This window comes from Myxine glutinosa, chromosome 2 (assembly GCF_964187855.1).
Source record: "Myxine glutinosa chromosome 2, kmMyxGlut1.1, whole genome shotgun sequence".
Classification (NCBI taxonomy): domain Eukaryota; kingdom Metazoa; phylum Chordata; class Myxini; order Myxiniformes; family Myxinidae; genus Myxine; species Myxine glutinosa.
In genome coordinates, this window is record NC_136262.1 from 151,178,899 (window position 1) to 151,200,670 (window position 21,772).

At 44.2% G+C, this 21,772-nt stretch overlaps 1 protein-coding gene across 1 annotated transcript; it reads right to left on the minus strand.

Annotated features, from left to right (window-relative positions):
- Positions 1-2,527: 2,527 nt before the first annotated feature.
- On the minus strand, positions 2,528-21,666 carry LOC137421176 (ectoderm-neural cortex protein 1). Its single transcript, XM_068106963.2, has 4 exons — positions 21,455-21,666; positions 12,313-12,524; positions 5,239-6,842; positions 2,528-4,649 (listed from the first exon to the last, which is right to left on the minus strand). Exons 2-3 carry the CDS (start codon positions 12,517-12,519, stop codon positions 5,268-5,270), a joined length of 1,782 nt encoding a protein of 593 aa, XP_067963064.2. The 5' UTR covers positions 12,520-12,524; positions 21,455-21,666; the 3' UTR covers positions 2,528-4,649; positions 5,239-5,267.
- Between the last annotated feature and the right edge of the window lie 106 nt (positions 21,667-21,772).

Sequence of the window (21,772 nt, forward strand, 5' to 3'; positions counted from 1 at the left end):
GTAAATCACACCAAGCCACATGTTAGAAACAATGTTCATAAGTCTGGACGCTTCAAAAAGCAGACATAGCTTTGAAAATAAAGCTGTGCCAAAATGTCTGGGACAGGTCAAACTGTCAGATAAGCAGACCAAATTATGTAATGTGCTCCCTGCCCAGAGGCCTAATTACACAGACAGCTGGGAAATAACAGATCCACACAATGGAATCCTGTTTGTGGCAGAAAACCTTTTCTGTGTCATAAAATGCCATTGTACTGCCACGAGCCTACAAGTCACTGCCGATGAATTTGCAAACTTCCCCATAACATACATGAAAACATATATGCAGATATTCAAACAAATACAACTAGGATGGCACTCGGTAGGGAGCATAACTCTGCCAGGCGGAACAGTTTATGTTTTGTATCCCACTGATAGGCAGGATCTGGGTTTGGGCCTGTACCAAAATCTAACCCATTCGTCCTCATCAGTTGTCACACACCCAACTTGTCCACCAAATTTCGTCCGAAGACGTCCATAACGTTTTGATATATCCTGAAAACATAACCTCTGACCACCTTCGGTGGCGGTGGTAATGAACAACCTCAAGGCCAAACTACTATCTTTTATGTGTCTGCCAGCCATGTTTGAAAATGGCCACCCAGGATACATTTTCAATATGGCTCTATTGTCTGAAATCATCATATGTATATGATATATATATATATTTTTTGTATACAAGATCGAGGCTCATGCAAGAGCTAACATTAATCACAAAAAGACAAACCGACACATAAAACACAAGATAAAGGGAGGGGAGACAAGATGGGGAGAGAGAGGGAAGCGCACAAGTGCAACATTTGAGAGCAGGGACATCGGGAGATCTGTGGGAGGGAGAGGGCTTGGGGGGGAGGAGGCGGTGGGAGAGGTATATGCTAGGACTTCTGTGACGGTTATGAAACCGGCCCTCGGGTGAACGAACATCCAGGACACATCGAGGTCCCTAATCAGTTATACCATTGGTATATATTTGCCTAGATAGGCCTCCACCCATTGTCTAAACTAAAGGGAAACGGTGTAGATGTGTTGTGTGGGGTTCGAGAGGTCTTCTTCCTCCTCTTCAATCCTTTCCTGTTCTTACTTTATCCCCCTTTCAATCCTCTTTAATTCATGGCTCATACACAGTGTTGCCATTTCACACCTCACAGTACAATTCAATTCCATCTCTCCCCAAAATTCATCTTTCATCGAGTACATATCCGGTACAACCCGTTATTTGCAACAAATTATCGGGAAAAGTCCGAGAAGGATCCCCGGTTCCGTAGCAATAGATATTCCTGAGCATGTGTGCTTAATTTGGTGTTTTTATGAAGAAGTGCACAATTCTTACAGTATATAAAGCCAGGCCTACCCACTAGAACAGGAACTTGACCAATTTATTGATTGACCCTCAAAATTTATAACATTTGATTCGCTGCTTTGCTTCTCAGATGTTGAATGTTCCCAGATGTTCCCTTCCAGAAATGAAGTAATCTCACTTTCCAAAACTTTTGACAACAAATATATAAATGGAATCTTATCACCAAGACAACAGTATTGGAATAATATCCAGGAAGTGTTTTTGTTTTACGACTATTTAAATCAATAACCTTCATGTCATTCAACTTTTTTTTTTTCTTTTTTTTGTATACAGAATCGAGGCTCGTGAAAGAGCTAACATTTATCACAAAAAAAAAATCAAACAGACAAACAAAATATATAAAAAGAGGGAGCGGTAGACAAGATGGGGAGAGAAGGGGAAGCACACAAACACAACATTTGAGAGCAGGGACATCGGGAGATGTGTGGGAGGGAGAGGGCTTGGGGTGAGGAGGCGTGGGAATGGGGAGGGGGTGGGAGAGGTATAAAACACAAGGACACCAAGGACTTCCAGGAAAGAAGTTGGTATTTCAAAAAAGTGAATCTGGGGTGAAATTAGCGGGGGTAGAAAAGATCAAGGTTTTGGATGGGGGAAGATAAGAGATGGTGGTGAACAGCTGTTTTAAAGACCTGGAGGGTGGAGTGGGATTGAAGAGAGTGAGGGAGTTTGTTCCAGAGGTGGGAGAAAAGAGGAATGAAGGAGAGAAGGTGAGCAGAGAGTTTTGATTTTGGCAGTTTAACCATAAGAGGGTTGCAGGCAGATCTTGTGCGACCTGTAGGAATATTTGGGGGACAGAGCCCAGAGAGAGCTGGGGGGGCAAGGCCAGAGAGGAGTCGGTAGAAGACAGAAAGACCACCAACCTGCCTGCGGTGAGTGGGTGAAAGGCCCTTGGAGTTAGCTTCATTGCGGGAGATTCCAATGATTCTGAACGCTTTGGTTTCAACAGCGTGAAGACGAGCTAGGTGTGAGGCAGGAGCACCAGCCCAGAGGGGAGAGCAGTATTCCATTTCAATAAGCAGAGCAGCGATTTTCAGTTCAATAATCGCATCTGACGGTGACAATATGTCCACATCATACGGAAATGTCACAAAAAGAATCCATTAAAAGATATTTCACAAGTACGCTTGATGAAAAGTTTAATAATTTATTGGAAGTTGGGTGTAATCAAACTTTAGTGCAGCAGAAATAATTTAAAAGATAGCTTATCCAAGTAAATACAGCTGCAAAAAGAAAACAAAAATGCCAGGTAGTACATGAAAAGCTATCTCAAACAAATGGCGATAATCGATACATAAAACAATGAAGAAAATATTACTTTAAGAATGGTATCTACACTTTGGTTCCGTGCGCTTCAGCCAACCTGGGAAATTTCCACTGTGCAAAGTAAGACGCCATTTTGGTTTTCAACTGTACAAAGAGAAATATTCAAATAAAGAACGCTAAATGCAACAAACCGACAAACATTCACATTTAAGATTGCACCAACGACATAAAAGTGAGAATTTGGTTTTTTATTTGTTTAAATTTCTCATCATTTATGAGGAGGGGGTAGGGTTCGCAGCACATCCTCTTCATAGCATTTTCTGCCCATCATGTATTGCGCAAGGGACATGTAAGAGTCAAACACAAACCAGGGGTAGCCTCACACAAACCAGGGGTAGCATCACACAAAGCAGGGGTAACATCACACAAACCAGGGGTAGCATCACACAAACCAGGGGTAGCATCACACAAACCAGGGGTAGCATCACACAAACCAGGGGTAGCATCACACAAACCAGGGGTAACATCACACAAACCAGGGGTAACATCACACAAACCAGGGGTAACATCACACAAACCAGGGGTAACATCACACAAACCAGGGGTAACATCACACAAACCAGGGGTAACATCACACAAACCAGGGGTAACATCACACAAACCAGGGGTAGCATCACACAAACCAGGGGTAGCATCACACAAACCAGGGGTAGCATCACACAAACCAGGGGTAGCATCACACAAACCAGGGGTAGCATCACACAAACCAGGGGTAGCATCACACAAACCAGGGGTAGCATCACACAAACCAGGGGTAGCATCACACAAACCAGGGGTAGCATCACACAAACCAGGGGTAGCATCACACAAACCAGGGGTAGCATCACACAAACCAGGGGTAGCATCACACAAACCAGGGGTAGCATCACACAAACCAGGGGTAGCATCACACAAACCAGGGGTAGCATCACACAAACCAGGGGTAGCATCACACAAACCAGGGGTAGCATCACACAAACCAGGGGTAGCATCACACAAACCAGGGGTAGCATCACACAAACCAGGGGTAGCATCACACAAACCAGGGGTAACACCACACAAACCAGGGGTAGCATCACACAAACCAGGGGTAACACCACACAAACCAGGGGTAGCATCACACAAACCAGGGGTAGCATCACACAAACCAGGGGTAGCATCACACAAACCAGGACAGGGCAGGGCAGGGTACTTCCTTTTTAAACTGACAAATTTGATAAACATGGGTAACCCTAACACTACCTTGGGCCATAAGCTGAGAAGTCAAATCCTGCTGCCTTGAGCCAGATTTTTAATTTTCAGCTTCAAGGAGGCCAATCCCATTTCTGTACCAAGAGGCCAGTGCGCCCGATGTCAGCATATTGGTGATGGACGATTTGCACGCAACTAACAGAGCAGATGTCTTCATTTAACAAAACAAACCATATAAAACAACATGAAAAAAGTGCTTTTTGTTACGTATGTAGATACAAAAAAAAACAACATTACATAGACAATAAATATGCAAGCAAAAATAAGTAACATGTCTTCATTTAAACCTGAGCTAAGGAATTAAACCATCATTTGGTAATTCTCCTTCTGATTTGGTAATCCTCTGGTAATTATCTTTAGCCTTCACTAATGATGCAGGTCCAAAAGCCAGATGTCATTCTTAAATGCATTTGTCCGTTGGAGAATTGATCCATTACGATGTCTGTACAGGCATCGTGTGGCAAGCACATTGTGCACAAGCTGGGAAAACAATGCCCGTGAAGTAGAGCAGTGGAGGAATGCTCAGAACCTGGTTGTGTCGACTGTGGACGTGTGTGGACTAGTTTGAGTCGTCGGGTTTTTAAATGATGTCCATCCGCTTTATCCAAGTCTTCCACCTTCCAAGTGAATACAAAGAGGAACTACTTCCAGGGTTGGAATTGCGGCTTCAGACACCAAAAAGCAACTTCTTTCGGAACTGCAACAACACAACACAGCACAGTCAGAACAAAGTGCAACCACACAAAATGTGGAGGTGAAAATGCAAATTAGTGACAAAAAACACAAGTGCGTGCATACACACACACACACACACACACACACACACACACACACACACACACACACACACACACACACACACACACACACACACACACACACACACACACACACACACACACACACGCCACAACAATTAAACAATTATTTGATTAGTGACGGCCAAAAGCAGCCTAGCAATATTTTTTGGTTTTTATTCATTTAAAAATATTTTAACTATTTTTTTTAAAATTATTTTTGTAACTGTGAAGAGGAATGATAAGATGAGGCGGGAAAAAAAAGAGGAATATAAGAAAAGAGGGACGGTGGGAACGTGTTAAGAGGGGAATCAAAAGACAAAATAAGGTGAGAGTAGGAAGTAAAAAAAGTATGCATTAAGTTACAACAAGAAAAACAAAAATTTGGATAACATCTCAACATTTCTTCCAAAATTTACAAGAATTCCTAAAAAGTGTTTTGAAAACAAAACCTAAGGTAGCTCAATAAAAGAGTACAAGGTGCCTTACCGATGCAGTGGCGATGTAGGGCTTTTTTGTTAGGGTGGAGGGCTTTTCCAGACACTGACAAAGGCTGTTGGGATGAGCGCGTATGGGATGCTTGCCACATTTTCCCAAGTATCTGTTGCTGGATCGTAAGTGTCGAGCATTTTGCCACGCTGTGCACCTGAGTATCCGCCCACCACAAAAATACACCTGCCACATGCCACGGCATGGCAGCTGAGGTGTCGTGCAGATAGGCCGTCAGACCCTACTCGTGACCACTGTAATGTCACTGTACTAAACCGGTATGCAGTTGTCGCCGCACACTCCGTGTCACCGCCAAGCACAAATACATGGTCTCCTTGCGGACAGGCTGCGGTGTGTCTCCATGGCTGGGGACACGAAGCAACAATATCCCAGCAGTTCTCAGTGGGCCGGTAGCATTGGACGCACGGTGGTCGACCACGGCTCACGCCTCCTGTACCACCAAACACAAAGAGGTGCCCCCGGGCGCTTACTGCTGCTGCATTGCTTACACCCTCATGTAGAGGTGCCACCATGTGCCAAGTGTTTGTTATCGGTTCATAACGTTCCACTTGCTTGAGCGCAGCCGACGGTGAGGCTGGGCTAGGGCCTGCTCCGGCGGTATGCCCACCAACCACATAGAGGCAACCAGACAACTCCGCAGATCCATGTGCAAAACGTGCTACCAGCATAGATGCCGCACGGCTCCAAATATCTGCTGCTGCATCGTATACCCATGTGTCCTTGGAAACGCTCTTCTCAGAGCCACGGCCACCAGTAACATAGACATGCGACCCTAAAGCACAAGCACTAAATTCTTTGCGTGGACTTGGGAGCTCAGCACGTGGAACTATACTGTGGGAAGCTACATCCACCAAAAAAACCCCATCACTCGTGAAACTCCTACCGCCAAAAACCAGCAACGAGTGTCCAGAACGCCGTGGTCGAGCCAGAGGGTTCATGGACAAATTCACTGCCATTTTGGTACAATGCAATTGCTGCTTAAATTCATATGCAATCTTCACTAAAGCACTGCTCGCCTCATGCTCCATCACAAGTCGCTCGTTAAACATGTGCTCTTTGAAGTAGGATGATGGCAGCAGCACAAACCTCACGTGCTCGAGGAGGGCAGCAAGATAACCTTGCCTGGACTTTATGTCATACCTTGCCCAGTCAAGGCATGCTTGAATAACTATCTTCTCATCAGGGGCATTCAGATCATCGCTTGCTAGGAGCTCTTTGAGCAGCTGACCAGGCAGCATTGCAAGCTCAGGGGATGAGGCCAAAGAAACAAAATTATCAAGGCAGGAGAGAAAGGCCTGTTCTCGGAGCTGGCTGCAACCATGTGCATCAGCCAATTGGAAGGCCGAAAGGCAGTTGTCAGACCGCAAATGACGCTCCAGGAAGGCTGCACAAGCATCTCGCACTTCCGGGAACTGGAGCATATCGGCAGCCTGGAGTAGCGCTTCGGCTGCACCTTCTTCACCGAGTGAAATGCGTGATGTGTAAGCGTAGTCGAGCAGCAAGCCCAAAGCCTCAGGAGCCACACTGTCATGGAAGTCCACTTCGGTCTCGTGACTCTCCCGTAGACCTCCACCAAACATGGCCTACAAGAAAGTGGAAGTTTTCATTTCACTCGTTACTGAAATACAACTTTGTACTTTGAAAAATATATAAATAAACGAGTTGAGCAACATAGGCTCAATAACACAGGTCATGCATTTTCATCACAGACAAACAAGAAACAGCAACCATACAACACGGTAAAGTGTGTGCACATTTTCTGACCATTTTCAAACATTTCTCCACACATGACAAATATTGGATAAGTCCAATATTGGAAAGCTATGAGCCACACCTCAGATCTCATGCTTGCTTGCCGCCATTTTTTTTTTTTTTATCGGATCGAACTTCCAAAGGAATTGGATGATAATTTCTATTTCTTGGCTTCTGCTCCTTACATTGAAAACTTTAAGCAAAACAATTTTGTAACAAGCGTTACGCCTAGGTCCCCCGTCGGTGAAGTGATGAGTTGACAAAGTGGAAGACGCAAGGCGGCCATCTTGGATTTTGACATGGCGACCCAATTTTCAATAGCGTTCTCCCTTATGCCTCGATACACCCACACACCAGATTAGAAGTTGGTGCTTCGCTTATTTTTCAAGATATTTCGCTCACAACGTTCAGACATATATATGGTGGCGGCCATCTTGGATTTTGACGTGGCGACCCAATTTTCAATAGCGTTCTTCCTTATGCCTCGATACACCCACACACCAGATTAGAAGTTGGTACTTCGCTTATTTTTCAAGATATTCCACTCACAAGGTTCAGACATACATGGCGGCGGCCATCTTGGATTTTGACGTCGGTTGCACCCACACCAAATTAGAATTCGGTCCTTCGCTTACGCACGCACACCCGCACGGACGCATGCATGGACGGACGCACGCACACACTGAGGGGAAAACCATAGTCCCCATTTCGCTCCGCGGTGCGACGGGGGACAAAAAGAAAAGTCATCTTGTCTTTTTGGTTGGTTTGTTTGTTTGTTTTAGTTCAAAAGCCAATTTTGACGGGTGGGGAGGAGGTTGATAAAGCAACCATGAGTTATTCAAAGAACAAGAACACACACACACACATATATATATATATATATATATATATATATATATATATATATATAGACTTGGCATTTAATATGGAATAATTTTTTTTCTTGACTTGGGTTTACTTTCTGAACTCAGTATATCAATCTGGTGAGTTTCTTTTTACCCTTCGGTGATGTCTTTGTTGAAAGAACCATGTCACTGAATGTCTTTCGCAGCAAGAAGTCAATAACAGGATTATATCACAGGTGGCATGACAAAATGTAAGGACAGGTACATTTGACGATTGGCTTCACAATCGGGTATACAAGGGTTGTTGCGTTCTGTATTAGTGGAAAACAACTGCTGCACGTCTACAAAAGTTATTGCCGCTTCCTCTGGAGATGGTCCGTCAACTTGACAATGCTGTTTGTCATGGAGTGGTGGCTTTACGAAATTCTGGCATGAAACAGCGTGCTATTGCTCGGCAGTATGGCATCACTCAAGGTCAGGTGTCAAAGATCCTGAAACGAAATGCTCAGAGGGGTGTCCCTACTCCAATACTGAGGCCAGGACGTCCACGCAGAACCACAAGGAGAGATCATCGCCAGCTGCACCGGTTAGTCTGCAATGGCCGTACCAAGTCAGCTAATCGGCGTAGGGATGAGTGGCATCAACTGACAAATGTGCCTGTATCCAGAAGGCTAGTCAACCAACGACTGGTTCAAGCAGGCTATCGTGCCAGGCGTCCCCTGAGAAAGCCACGCCTGACCAGACAACACAGCCAGCGCCGATTGCAGTGGGCCAGAGAGCACCATCAATGGCAGCCAGGACACTGGAATCACGTGACCTTCAGCGACGAGTCTAGATTTCTGGTCTATCGTCAAGATGGCCGCGTCCGAGTGTGCAGACAAGTGCATGAAGCCCACAACGAAGATTGTATAGTGCCAAGAGTCCAAGCTGGAGGTGGTGGGGTGACCGTTTGGGCTGCTTTTCATGCAGGGGGCAAAACTGACCTGGTTGTTCTGAATGGAAACCTGAACCAGTTCAAGTACAGGGTCATTCTGGAAGAAACTGCTTCCATTTGCTCGTGCAGCCTTTCGAGGAAACTTTGTCTTCCAAGATGACAATGCACGGCCTCATCGTGCTCGCATGATCCAACACTTTCTTGCTGAACGTGGTGTAGAGCATATGGAATGGCCTGCCATGTCCCCGGATATGAATTCCGATAGAGAACTTGTGGGCAGCATTAACGCGTCAAATCGACAACTTGGACCAGCAGCCTACCTCTGTGCGTGAATTGCAGCAGACTATTGTCACTGCATGGCAAGCGATTCCTGTCCAAACCTTGGCGAATTTCATGAACAGCATGCCTCAACGTGTACGTGCTCTCCTGAATGCTCGTGGGGGTTACACGAAGTACTGAACTGTAATTTTACTGTCCGTAATCCCAGTCATAATTTAGCTTTTGTTTTTGTTGAAATTTTTTTTGGCTTATGTGAAAATAAAGAGATACTTCTGGAAAACGCACAGAAGTTTAACACAGTACTGTCCGTGAATTGAGTTCGATATCAGTTTACATCACTTTCGAGGATCAATTTATTTGCTTCGAAATGTCAAATGTGGTTTTTGTTTCTTTTAAACGTCACATTAACAAAATCTAGAATAATTTCAACATAATTCCAATGAACTTTTGGTTCTAAGTCATCTTGAAAAGTAAGTTCACCCCCACAAAAAAAATATTCCATATTAAATGCCAAGTCTGTGTGTGTGTGTGTGTGTGTGTGTGTGTGTGTGTGTGTGTGTGTGTGTGTGTGTGTATGTATGTATGTATGTATGTATGTATGTATATATATATGTATATATATATATATATATAGTATTTTGCAGAAGCAGAGCTGAGCAATGTTCCAATGGAGCAATTCTTCGTGTAAAATTAATCACAGTATATTTAGGCCGAACAGAAAAAGAAAAAAAAAGTTTCATTTTCAGTCAACTGAATTACGATTACAATATCATTAAAAAAACAAAAAGGGTACCTCAATAAGCAACTTCTGAGATAAAAGGGGAATCCAAAGTGCAGGTTCTGATCCGTCGTCTAATAAACAAGGTTTGGTATCAGCTTCAAACGCTTTGTTCAGAAATGGCAAATGGCACACAAAATGGACTAACCTCGAAAGGCTATTCAGTGCACTTAACCTAATTTGGCGCACGTATGTGGGACAAGCTATGGGGGATTTGCTTTGCAGACATACTGTTTTATTGCATTATATGACAACTCAGGACACTACATGTATCCTGCTATATTACATAAGGCAATTCTTGCCTGTGTGTGTATAGTGTCTTCAGAAAGTATTCACACCCATTGACTTTTTCCCCTTTTTCTTGAATTACAGCCTGAATCATAAATGGATTAAATTGAGATTTTATGTCACTGATCTGCACATAATACCCCACAATGTCAAAGTGGATTTTATTTTATTTTTTTTGGAACTTTTTACAAACGAATTAAAAATGAAAAGCTGATATGTTTTGAGTCAATAAGTATTCAACCTCTTTGCTATGACATTCCAAATTGAGCTCAGGTGCATTCATTTTCCTTTGATTATTATTGAGATGTCTCTACAACTTGATTGGAGTCCACCTGTGGCCAATTCAATAGATTGGACATGATTTAGAAAGAAACACACCTTTCTATATAAGGTCCAACAGTTGACAATGCATGTCAGAGAAGAAACTCTACCATGAACTCAAAGGAACTACTCGGACTCTTCCAAGAGCTGGCCGCCCAACCAAAATGAGCAACTGAGCAAGAAGGACATTGGTCAGGGAGGTGACAAAGACCCCAATGACCACTGACAGAACCACAGAGTTCCTTGGCTGAGATTGGAGAACCTGCCGGAAGAACATCATTCTCTGCAGCACTTCACAAAACTAGGCTTTATGGGATAGTGGCCAGACGGAAGCCACTCCAGAGAAAAAGGCACATGACAACATGCCTGGAGTGTGCAAAAAGGCACGTGAAAGACACAGCATGAGGTAAACGATTCTGTGGTCTGAAGAGATGAAAATTGAACACTTTGGCCTGAATGCAAAGCACTACATCTGGCAGAAACCGAGCACAGCCCATCACCAACCTAACACCATCTCTACCGTGAAGTATGGTGGTGGCAGCATCATGCCATGGGGATGCTTTTCAGCAGCAGGGACTAGGAGGCTTGTAAGGATAGAGGGAACAATGAATGGAGCCAAATCCTTGAGGAGAACCTGCTTCAGAGTACAAACGACCTTGGACTGCGGCAAAGATTTAAGTTCCAGCGCCAGCGACCAAAACGCCAGTGACCTCAAGCATACAGCCAAAGCAACACTGGAATGACTTCAGAACAAGAACGTGAAACTCCTTGAGTGGTCTTGCCATAGCCCAGACTTTAATCCAATTGAGATTTTGTGGAAAGACTTGCCAATGCTCCCAAAGGGGGCAGGTGTTTCTATAGTTACCATCACAGATAAAACAACAAGTAAATACTCAAAACTAAGTGACACAAACAACACAATCCTGTGTTAGACTCCTTCTTCTTTGTTCGTATATGGCACAAGGCTGCAGGGTAGCATCATTGACTGAGGGAGTGCACGGCCATGCCGCTGATGCAATGCCCTCTATTGGCGAGGGCATGAATATGTAATTTGTTCAGGGTGCCGGCGATAGCTCACCTACTGCTCGTGAATTACATCGTGAGATTTTAATGTCCACCAACTAATTCTGTCAAAAAGGACGCCCTTTTAACGTCCATCTAAGGAACGGTACACACATTGATGATTCACCCTGCCCGTGAAATACCAGGTTGACAGTTCATAGCTGGGTCAGGATTCAAACCTAGGCTGAACAGCTTAGCGGCGAGTGTGCGTACCTCGAGGCCATAGTTTCGGCCCAGTGTCCTGACTGTTCATTTGATATTAATGGCTGTAAACGAATGTTTGCGGCTTTCAAAGTATAATGGTACAACTAACAAGTATAATGGTACAAAGTATGAATGAATGATCGTTTTTAAGGCCATTTTTCCCCGCTAGAGCTGGGGTTAGCCTTGCGAGCCCCATGACAATCATGGTTCTCTGTTTGAGGCAATGTTTTTATGGCCGGATGCCCTTCCTGACGCCAACCCTTAGTCGCCTCTTACGATGCGCAGGGATACGATGTACCTATTCTAAATCGGGGTACACACCGGGATCATTCATCCCAGCAAGCTGGTACTCAATTTGCCGACCTCGGAAGGATGACAGGCTGAGTCAACCCCCCTGGCGTTAATTCAGCGATCGACCGGGATTCGAACCCAGGATCCTAGGATCCCAAGCCGGCACCCTAACCGCTAAGCCAACACCAGGCTTCAAAAGTATAATGGTACAATTTCAAAATAAGTGCATTGAGAGAATCGAGGACGATGACAATACAGGTAGAAGGAGAGGAAAATTTAGAAATACAGTCAGGTTGTACCTGGAAGTACGAGCTGCAGGCAGCAAGGACAGCTCGATGGCACGGGAAGGGAGCACCGCCTGCCAGGAGTACCACATCGGTAAGCTGTGCATCATGGCGGAGGCTGTTCAACTGTGCCAGTACTGCCTCAGGGTGCCTGACCTGATAAAACAGAGCCTCTGGACCCTCTTGGGACTGGCCCTTCTTGCTGTCCATTTCACACGGCATGGTGGCTGAGGGTGGGAATAAAATAAGATAAAAATCGGTAAAACTCCTTCAATTGTCTTTACCATAACATTATAAAATACGTACACCTTGGTGGCGAATACTTCAAATAAATAATCGAGGCTATGGTAAATCGAATAATAATAATAATTATAATAATAATAAAAAAACCTTTCAAATAGAGCGATTGCACAATTAAACTGTTAAATGAAGAATGATGCATCATCAGGGGCATTTCATTCCATTGGATTGGTATTTGACTGGGATCGATTACAGATTCATCCCACTGGTGGAATTATTACTGATGCATGGCAGTAGATCAGGGCAGGAATTTTGTATCTTGGCCAACTGCAGAACACAGTGACAATATTAATCTTATACAGTATATAATGAAGCTCCGACGTATGCGTGTTGTATGTTAGAACTGCTCCTGAGACAGGATTTGGATTTGATCTAGAAAGCTGAAGTTTTCAGGGATTAATGAGGGCACTTTTAAGTTGTTCATGTTAAAGTTTTGTTTGATTCCATCAAGTGTTGAATATATATATATATATATATATATATATATATATATATATATATACACACACACACACACACACACACACACACACACACACACACACACACACACACACACACACACACACACACACACACACACACACACACACACACACACACACACACACACACACAAGTTCAAAACACACCTGGTCACAAGTGTGCCGCAATGACCGGGTCCTCAGTCGAGGTCCTCAGCATCATCCCGTTTCGGCCCTTCAACCTCGATACGGTCAGCGAAGGTGGGCGAGCAGGGGCACATACACATCCACATGCAGAAACTGCACCTGGATGCGCGCATACCCCCACCCCCAACCAGTGCGAACGCAGACTACAACAGCAACACCTCCACATCCAGAATCCACAGCACCAAACAAACATGGTGGAACACTCAAACACCCACCTTTATACCCTTCACCACTCACCAACAACAAAACACACCAGATCATTCATACACACACATCCACACACAACACCAACCAACCACCTACCCTTACAACATACACCACTCAACATACAAAAACACACACACTCATGCAAAAATTCATTCATGCAAAAACACACACCCTCACCCACTCACTCACATACACAAAATAAGAAATAATAATAATAATAATAATAATAATAGTAACAAAAAAAAAACACAACCAACCACCTACCCTTACCAACATGCACCACTCATGCAAACATGCAAAACCACACCCACTCATGACCCACTCCTGCAACACACACATACTCTCCACTCTTCTATATATATATATATATTTATTTATCCATCTTGTTATTTTCTTCCTTTGGGAAGGGGAGCGGGCGCAGTGCAATTGGAATCACCCGAGCTATATAACTACGATGTATTATATATGCATATAAGCAGTAAGCAGGTTTTGGCTTCATATATCATTATTTTCGGGAGCGATCGAGGCAGCTGTCTGTTGCCTATACACCGCCCAAATAAAGATGTCTCAGAAGAATGTGCTGCACGCTTGGGCCAAGATCGCCCGTAGAGCAGGTACTCTACTGGTACATAGTAATACAAGTTACTCACAAGAACTGTGCAGTTACTCCATGAGGCCTGCACAGTGGTTGCCAAGCTATGGTTGTTTGTCCATAATCTATCCTTTTAAATGCCAGCATCAAACAGGGATGCAGCAAGTACCATTTTAAAAGTCTTTGGTATGAATCAGCCGGGATCGGGTTCGAACCAGAGACGTCACAGAGTCAGCGAGACACCTCAAAGGTGAGTTTGCCTTCTCAGAGATGCACGTTATCCCACGACAGAATTGCTGTATCTATAATAGCATGGTCAGTGATGAGGTGTGATGTGAGATAACATCAGTGTAGTTGGCATCAATTACAACAATAAATGTAGACAACGGATAAAACAACATTGGACATCAAAACAACATGTATGAGCCCTGGGTTAAGATGGGAATGCAACCATAGAGCATCGAACACATTTCAATTGTTGCCTTGTGGTTATCCTTCAATTCGAACAGACCTGAGACCATTCTGTTCATCTGGCCGGGTTCACACATCTTGCGACTGTGAAAGGTCATTGTGTTTCATCGACACAGTGGTGCCTCTCACACTTTAAAGCGGTCTTTTGGAGGGAACATTAACCATTTGTTTCTTGTTCCCCTCGCAGGACGACAGGGTATTGCATTTGGGTTCATTTGTTTGTTTGTCTGTTTGTCTGATTGTCTTCACAGATTAAATAGGATTTTCTCGGCAACCATTGGTCCGATTGACAGGAAATTTCCACCATGGGTGCAACTCCACCTGTAGAATTTTTTAATGACAACCATGACGTCATAGGTCACGTGGTATGGGCGCCACCTTGGAAAAACCGAAAAACGTTGCACCTCTATATCTCTGAAAGTGCCACATAGAAAAAATTGAGACATGGCTCATTGTAAATAACTCTCCATGGGGAATAAAATATCTAAATGATGTCATAGGTGCCTCCATTATGACGTCATAATTCGACAAATACAAAACTTCATCCGATCAAGATGAAATTTCCTGAGCGTCATCTAGGGATAAATTGGTTGAGAATTTTTTTTTTTTTACTGACGTCGTAGGTCATGTGGTGACCTATGACGTCATAATTACAATACAGAGCAGAGCCCAGGAGAGCAGAGCCCAGGAGAGCAGAGCCCAGAATACACAGAGCCCAGGACCTCTCCAAATGGCGGATCCACAACCTCGATCATGGATCCACATCAATAGATCCACAACCTCAGTTGCGTCCAGGCAGTCAGTCAACTCATCAATGCAACATTTGGTGTCGTTTTGTGATATTAAAGAAAACTTATTTTAATCGACCGACTGTAGCTCCCTGCGCTAACATACGTCTGACTAGTTGTTGCAATTTAGTGACCAGTTCAGAGCTGTGTGTGGTTGCTCTCACAGTCCTAATTATTTCACCTGCAACCGTACCATAAAATAGCTTTTTGGGAATGTTGCTGTTGAAGAAAGGCATTCGGACAATGTGGAATGGAAATGCATCTCGTTTATCAAATAATTTGGTGTGAAATTTATTATTATGGATATCAATTTGTAATTCTAAAAAGGAAACTGAAGTGGAAGTTTGGTTTTCCTTTTTAAATTCAAGTTCTTTTGGATAAATATCATCATGAAGCTGCTCAAATATAAATCCATCATTAATTGCCAACAAATCATCAATGAACCTGAAGATGTTTCCGCATCTTCGTGCAGTTGTTAATTTATTCCTGCACATGTTCTGGACCAATCAAACTCGTACATGTGCAGAAACAAATTTGCAAAGAAAGGGGCCGGATCTGAACCCATGGGTATGCCCACTGTCTGCTGGAGTATCTTGGGATCTGAACCCATGGGTATGCCCACTGTCTGCTGGAGTATCTTGGGATCTGAACCCATGGGTATGCCCACTGTCTGCTGGAGTATCTTGGGATCTGAACCCATGGGTATGCCCACTGTCTGCTGGAGTATCTTGGGATCTGAACCCATGGGTATGCCCACTGTCTGCTGGAGTATCTTGGGATCTGAACCCATGGGTATGCCCACTGTCTGCTGGAGTATCTTGTTGCCAAATGTAAAGAAACTGTTGTTTAGCAGAAATCGAATACTTTCTTTGAGTTTACTTTTTGAAAAACTACATGAATATCGATTATCCTTTACAGACCAGTGTGCTCTGTTTTGATATACATTAATGTATACTTTATTACCTCCTGCAAATGCTTTATCTACCGCTCTGTCCAATGCGGTTACGAGCTTGTCATGTGGAATGTTTGTGTACAATGTGGAAAAATCTAAAGTTGAAAGACATTTTGCCTTACCCTTGTTATTAATGTTATGGATACTGTCGATTTTGAATTTTTGAATTTGAAAATGAATTTTGACATCTTCAAGGTCATCCTTCTATCTTGCATGTATGATGCTTCCGCTTTTGTCAATTTTATACTTGGTAGAAGGCCAGGTGCCATTTTATACTTGGTAGAAGGCCAGGCGCCAGAAAAGGTTGAGGGTTGTTCATTCGACTTACCCTTTTCAGAATGTTTTAACAATTCCGATCGGCATGCTTGTACCTGAAGGGCTCATTAAACCCAAACAGGAGAAAGAGGACGAATGACTCGACAGGTAATGCACAACATGCGCAATAACCCGGAGCCCCTATCCCTCATTCCCTGGAGAAACATTGGCTCACCTCAAGCCCTCAAGCAGCAAGTTAAAATTGCTACAGGTACTGGATGTTGCCCTCTAATGTCAAATTTAGACGGCACGTAAATATGGATGACCTCTGACAGGTGGACTGGATGGAACAGGTAAAACAATAATTTTTAACCACACCATCTTAACAGTCATACATACACTCATTCCCTCTACTCCGACCAACGGAGAAAGCTCTCTGCTTACGGATGGATCTGCTCACCTGCTTCAAGGAATATTATTGTTACCTCAAAACCAAAAAAAACCTTCGTATTGATCACCAGGATTCCCACTGTTGTCACCATTGATAAAATATTTCATCATTGACGCTTTGACCCAATGGCACTCACAAAACCAACGTTTAGCAACAGAGGGAAGTTGATCCAGGTGTGCTCACCGAGCTTCTTGCTTCCCACGTTGGTTAACATAGCATGATCAACGTTCGCTTGATTTAATCCATTGTTATAAGCTTACATCTGTCTGCCGACGCAGATCGACCGGATCTTCATACCTCACCTGCGAGACGAGTTATTTATGATACATTTAGCAAAACTAGCGAGCACATCACAGAGGACGTGGATGGAACGATACGTTGATTATGTTCATATGTTCATTATGTTCATTAACGAGCACATCATACCTCTCTGACAGATGCCAGTTCATCTCCATCAATAACTGCAAATCCCCCACTGCTCCCCTCCCCCAAGGTGTCCCCCAAGGTTCAGTTCTTGGCCCCCTCCTCTTCATCCTTTACCTGTCCCCGCTCGGTCACTTAATCCGCCGTCATGGTCTCCAATTCCACTGCTTCGCCGATGACATCCAGCTTTTCATCTCCACCAAGTCCGTCTCCACCGACACCCACTCTATCCTGACAAACTGCATCACTGAAATAAAATCCTGGCTTCAAATCAACTTCCTCAAGCTTAACTGTGATAAATCTGAAATAATCATCATTGGCCCAAAAACGCTCACAAAATCCACCCATAACTTTGCCCTCAACATCGACGGTATCCCAGTATCCACCTCCCCTCACATCCGGAATCTTGGCGTCATCTTTGACCAAACCCTTTCCTTCGACAAATACACTAAACAGATCACAAAGTCAGCCTTCTTTCACCTGAAAAACATTGCCCGTCTCCGCTCATCCCTCTCCTCCACGGCTGCAGAAACCCTCATCCACGCCTTCATCACCTCCCGTCTGGACTACTGCAATAGCCTCCTCTATGGTTCACCCTCAAAAATCACCAATAAACTCCAATACATTCAGAACTCCACTGCCCGTCTACTCACTCATTCCCGGACCCGTGACCACATCACCCCCGTCCTTTACAAGCTTCACTGGCTCCCCATCCCCCAGAGAATCCAATACAAAATCCTCCTCTTGACATACAAAGCCCTCCATAACCTGGCCCCATCCTACCTGGCTGACCTCCTCTCCAGACACACTCCCACCCGCAACCTCCGCTCTGCTGGTACCAACCTCCTGACCCCCTCCATCCGGACCAAATTCAGATCCTGGGGGGACAGGGCCTTCTCCATCGCTGCTCCCACCCTCTGGAACTCACTACCTCACACCATCAGAGACTCCTCCTCACTCACCACATTCAAAACATCACTAAAGACCCACCTGTTCAACGCTGCATTCAACATTCAACCCACAGCATTTAACCCCTGACTATCTCTTCTCCTTCTCCCTCCTTTTGCTTTAAATATTTCCCTATTGATTCTTGTCTTGTCTTTTTGATTCTTGTCTTATATATATGCCGTATATCGCTGCTGTTTGTTTTCTTGATTCTTGTCTTTTTGCAATTGTTGTTTTCATGTATTGTTATGCATTATGTTTTCCACTCTGTCAAAGCGCCTTTGGGCTTCTGGAAAAGCGCTATACAAAATAAATGAATTATTATTATTATTATTATGTTGTGTGTGTGTGTATGTGTGTGCATATATATATATATATATACAGTGCGTATCAAAAAAAAGGTAATCCGAATTCAAGGGGTTAATATGCAAAGATTATTTAGTTTAACAATTTACATGTGGTTTACTAATTAAGGGGAGATCCTCAGCTTTCCATTGATGCCTTTCATGCATCATTGCTGTCACACATGACCGAGTACACGTTCATTGAAAATGACAAGTTCAAATCGCATTTTTACAAGTTTGGCTAATCGGTGCAAGACAGTTTTAAATAGACGCATTACTTGTCGACTGCCAAGTCGATTATGTAAAATTGTTAAGCTGGTCTGGTAATCGTCGGTTGCGTCATCCTTTGTTTAAGATGGGTATTTATGATGGGCCTACAGTGTATGGGTTTAGAAACAGTCTGAGTCATTGAAAAGATGGTTCAACTTACGACTGAACAGTGGACCTTCGTGGTTACAACCTTTCACCAAACTGGAAGTTTGCAGCGAACTCGTGATGCGTTCAGGGAATGTTTCCCAGAACGGGAGCCTCCAGCAGCCAAAACCATCTGGGCGAATGTTAGAAAATACCAAGAGCATGGCACTAGCCTCAACCGCAACAAGGGGAATTCTGGTAGGAGGCGCACTGGGCGATCGGAAATGAACATTGCAGCAGTAAGGCAGCAAGTTTTGGAGCATCCTAGGGATACCAGCGCAAGACGAAATGGGACGGGATTACCTTCGGCAATATTCAACCGAATCACAAGACTGGACCTCCACCAACATCCATATCGGATTCACATCCAGCATCAACTTATGCCAGGTGATTTTGCCAGGAGGCTGGTGCTTGCCAGATGGTTGCTAGCACGTTGCGAAGCAGATGTCAATTTCCTGCGGTATCTCATTATCGGCGATGAAGCTGCTTTCGCCATGGACGGCAAGGTCAATACCCATAATGTTCTTGAATATGCACCGAGAGGACAACCCCCGGAATTTAATTTTGACACCAACATGAATCGACAAAAGTGGAGTGTTTGGTTGGGACTTTGTGGAAGTGGTCAGGTGATCGGACCATTTTTCTTTCAAAGGAATGTCAATGGTAACAGGTATCTGCAGATGATCAATGATGAAGTTTTACCGCAGCTGGAGGTCAACTTTGAGCGACAGGTTCGTGGTGTCTTTAGATATCTCTGGTGGGCCCAAGACGGTGCCCCAGCACATCGTCTTATCGCTGTCCGAGATCGACTGAGGGAACTCTTTGGAGACAGAGTCATCACCTTCAACCATGCAGTGGAATGGCCGCCAAGATCACCTGACCTCACACCATGTGATTATTTCCTTTGGGGACATTTAAAGAACAAGGTGTTCTTCACTCTTCCCTGTGATCTTGACAAATTGCAGGGCCGTATTCGACATGAAGTGGATGCTTTGCGCAATGACTCGGCTATGGTGAGACGAGCAGTTCAGGGCATGCTCCGCCGCTGTGAGCTTTGTGTTGAAAGGGGAGGTGGACACGTTGAAGGTGTGGGTGCATAAAGGCCAATCATTTCTGAGAAAAGTTCACATCTGATGTTCATTTTGCACCAATTATCCTGACTTGCATCGATTCGCCAAACTTGTAAAAATACGATTTGAACTTGTCATTTTCAATGAACATGTACTCGGTCATGTGTGACAGCAATGATGCATGGAAGGTATCAATGGAAAGCTGAGGATCTCCTCTTAATTAGTAAACCAAATGTAAATTGTCAAAATAAATAACCTTTGCATATTAACCCCTTGAATTCGGATTACCTTTTTTTGGATACGCACTGTATATATATGTGTCAGTGTTTGTATATATGTGTGTGTGTGTGTGTGTGTGTGTGTGTGTGTGTGTGTGTGTGTATATATATGTGTGTGTGTGTGTGTGTGTGTGTGTGTGTGTGTGTGTGTGTGTGTGTGTGTGTGTATATATATATATATGAGTGTCAGTGTTTGTATGTGTGTGTGTGTGTGTGTGTGTGTGTGTGTGTGTGTGTGTGTGTGTGTGTGTGTATTTGTATGTGTATGTATTTGTATGTGTATGTGTATGTGTATGTGTATGTGTATGTGTATGTGTATGTCGCAATAACACGTCATCCCCTGTGAACAAGTCGCCAACCACGCCAGATGAACTGTTCTTGACACCCTACGAGTTGTACCGACAATGATCGAGATTCGATGTGTTGTGCTGCACCACCCAAGTATTCTGTTTATCAAACGTCAGGTGTGAAGCGCGGTCTGCACCTCGAGGAGAGCGCGAGTCCGATCAGCGAGCACGCGCGTGCCTTGGGCGCGCAGGTACACCATGCACACGTGACGAATACGTCGGATGGATGCTACCGGTACGTGTAATGTACCTGTACCTGCAAAGGCGAGTTTCTAATGAATCTCGATGAACAAACGTCGGTGCACAAAATGGTATAGAATATTTGCGGATTAAATATAAATACCGGCACATAAAATGGAAACGTCCATCACTAAGTACTAGTAGTAGTAGTACTAGTAGAAGTAGAAGTAGTAGTAGTAGGAGTAGGAGTGGTAGTGGTAGTACTAGTAGTAAAGCTGGTAAATATGTCAGACAATGTACAAAGAGGAACACGAGGAAGAAGATCACATCTGTCTGGCAGGTTCAGAACGAAGTCTCCTGTCGACGATCAAATACATTTACTGTACAGACAACGGAGTGACCTCAGCTTGCTTTACACATCGACAAGCAAAACACACCGAGAACAGCATAAAAATGGCCGGCTCCTCACCTTACACGATGTTTGTTGGCGTCAGAGAAAGCAGTCAAACCACAGCACTGCAGGGAGACGCGGCACGCAGGCCTTTCCCTCCAACCCACCAACCGAAAACCGAAAGCCGAAAGCCGCTGGATTCCCCTGGGTTTCCTACTTTACGATCGACTCATTTCCGTCCGCGCCTCATATTGGGGGCGGTGTTGCTGTTGCCTCGTATCGCTCCGCCCACATTTCGAGTTTCTCCCACGCTCCGCCCACATTTTAGGATTTCTCTCATCTGAAGCTCGAATGTGTTTCTTACGCCCTCTTGTGGATGGCAAGCTGCATTTGGAG

Excerpts from the sequence above, each read along its gene's own strand:
- LOC137421176 (XM_068106963.2), bottom strand. The coding sequence starts at position 12,519 with ATGCCGTGTGAAATGGACAGCAAGAAGGGCCAGTCCCAAGAGGGTCCA. Across the intron at positions 6,843-12,312 it reads CCTGCAGCTCGTACTTCCAG|GCCATGTTTGGTGGAGGTCT; the intron begins GTACAACCTGAC and ends ACTTTCTTGTAG.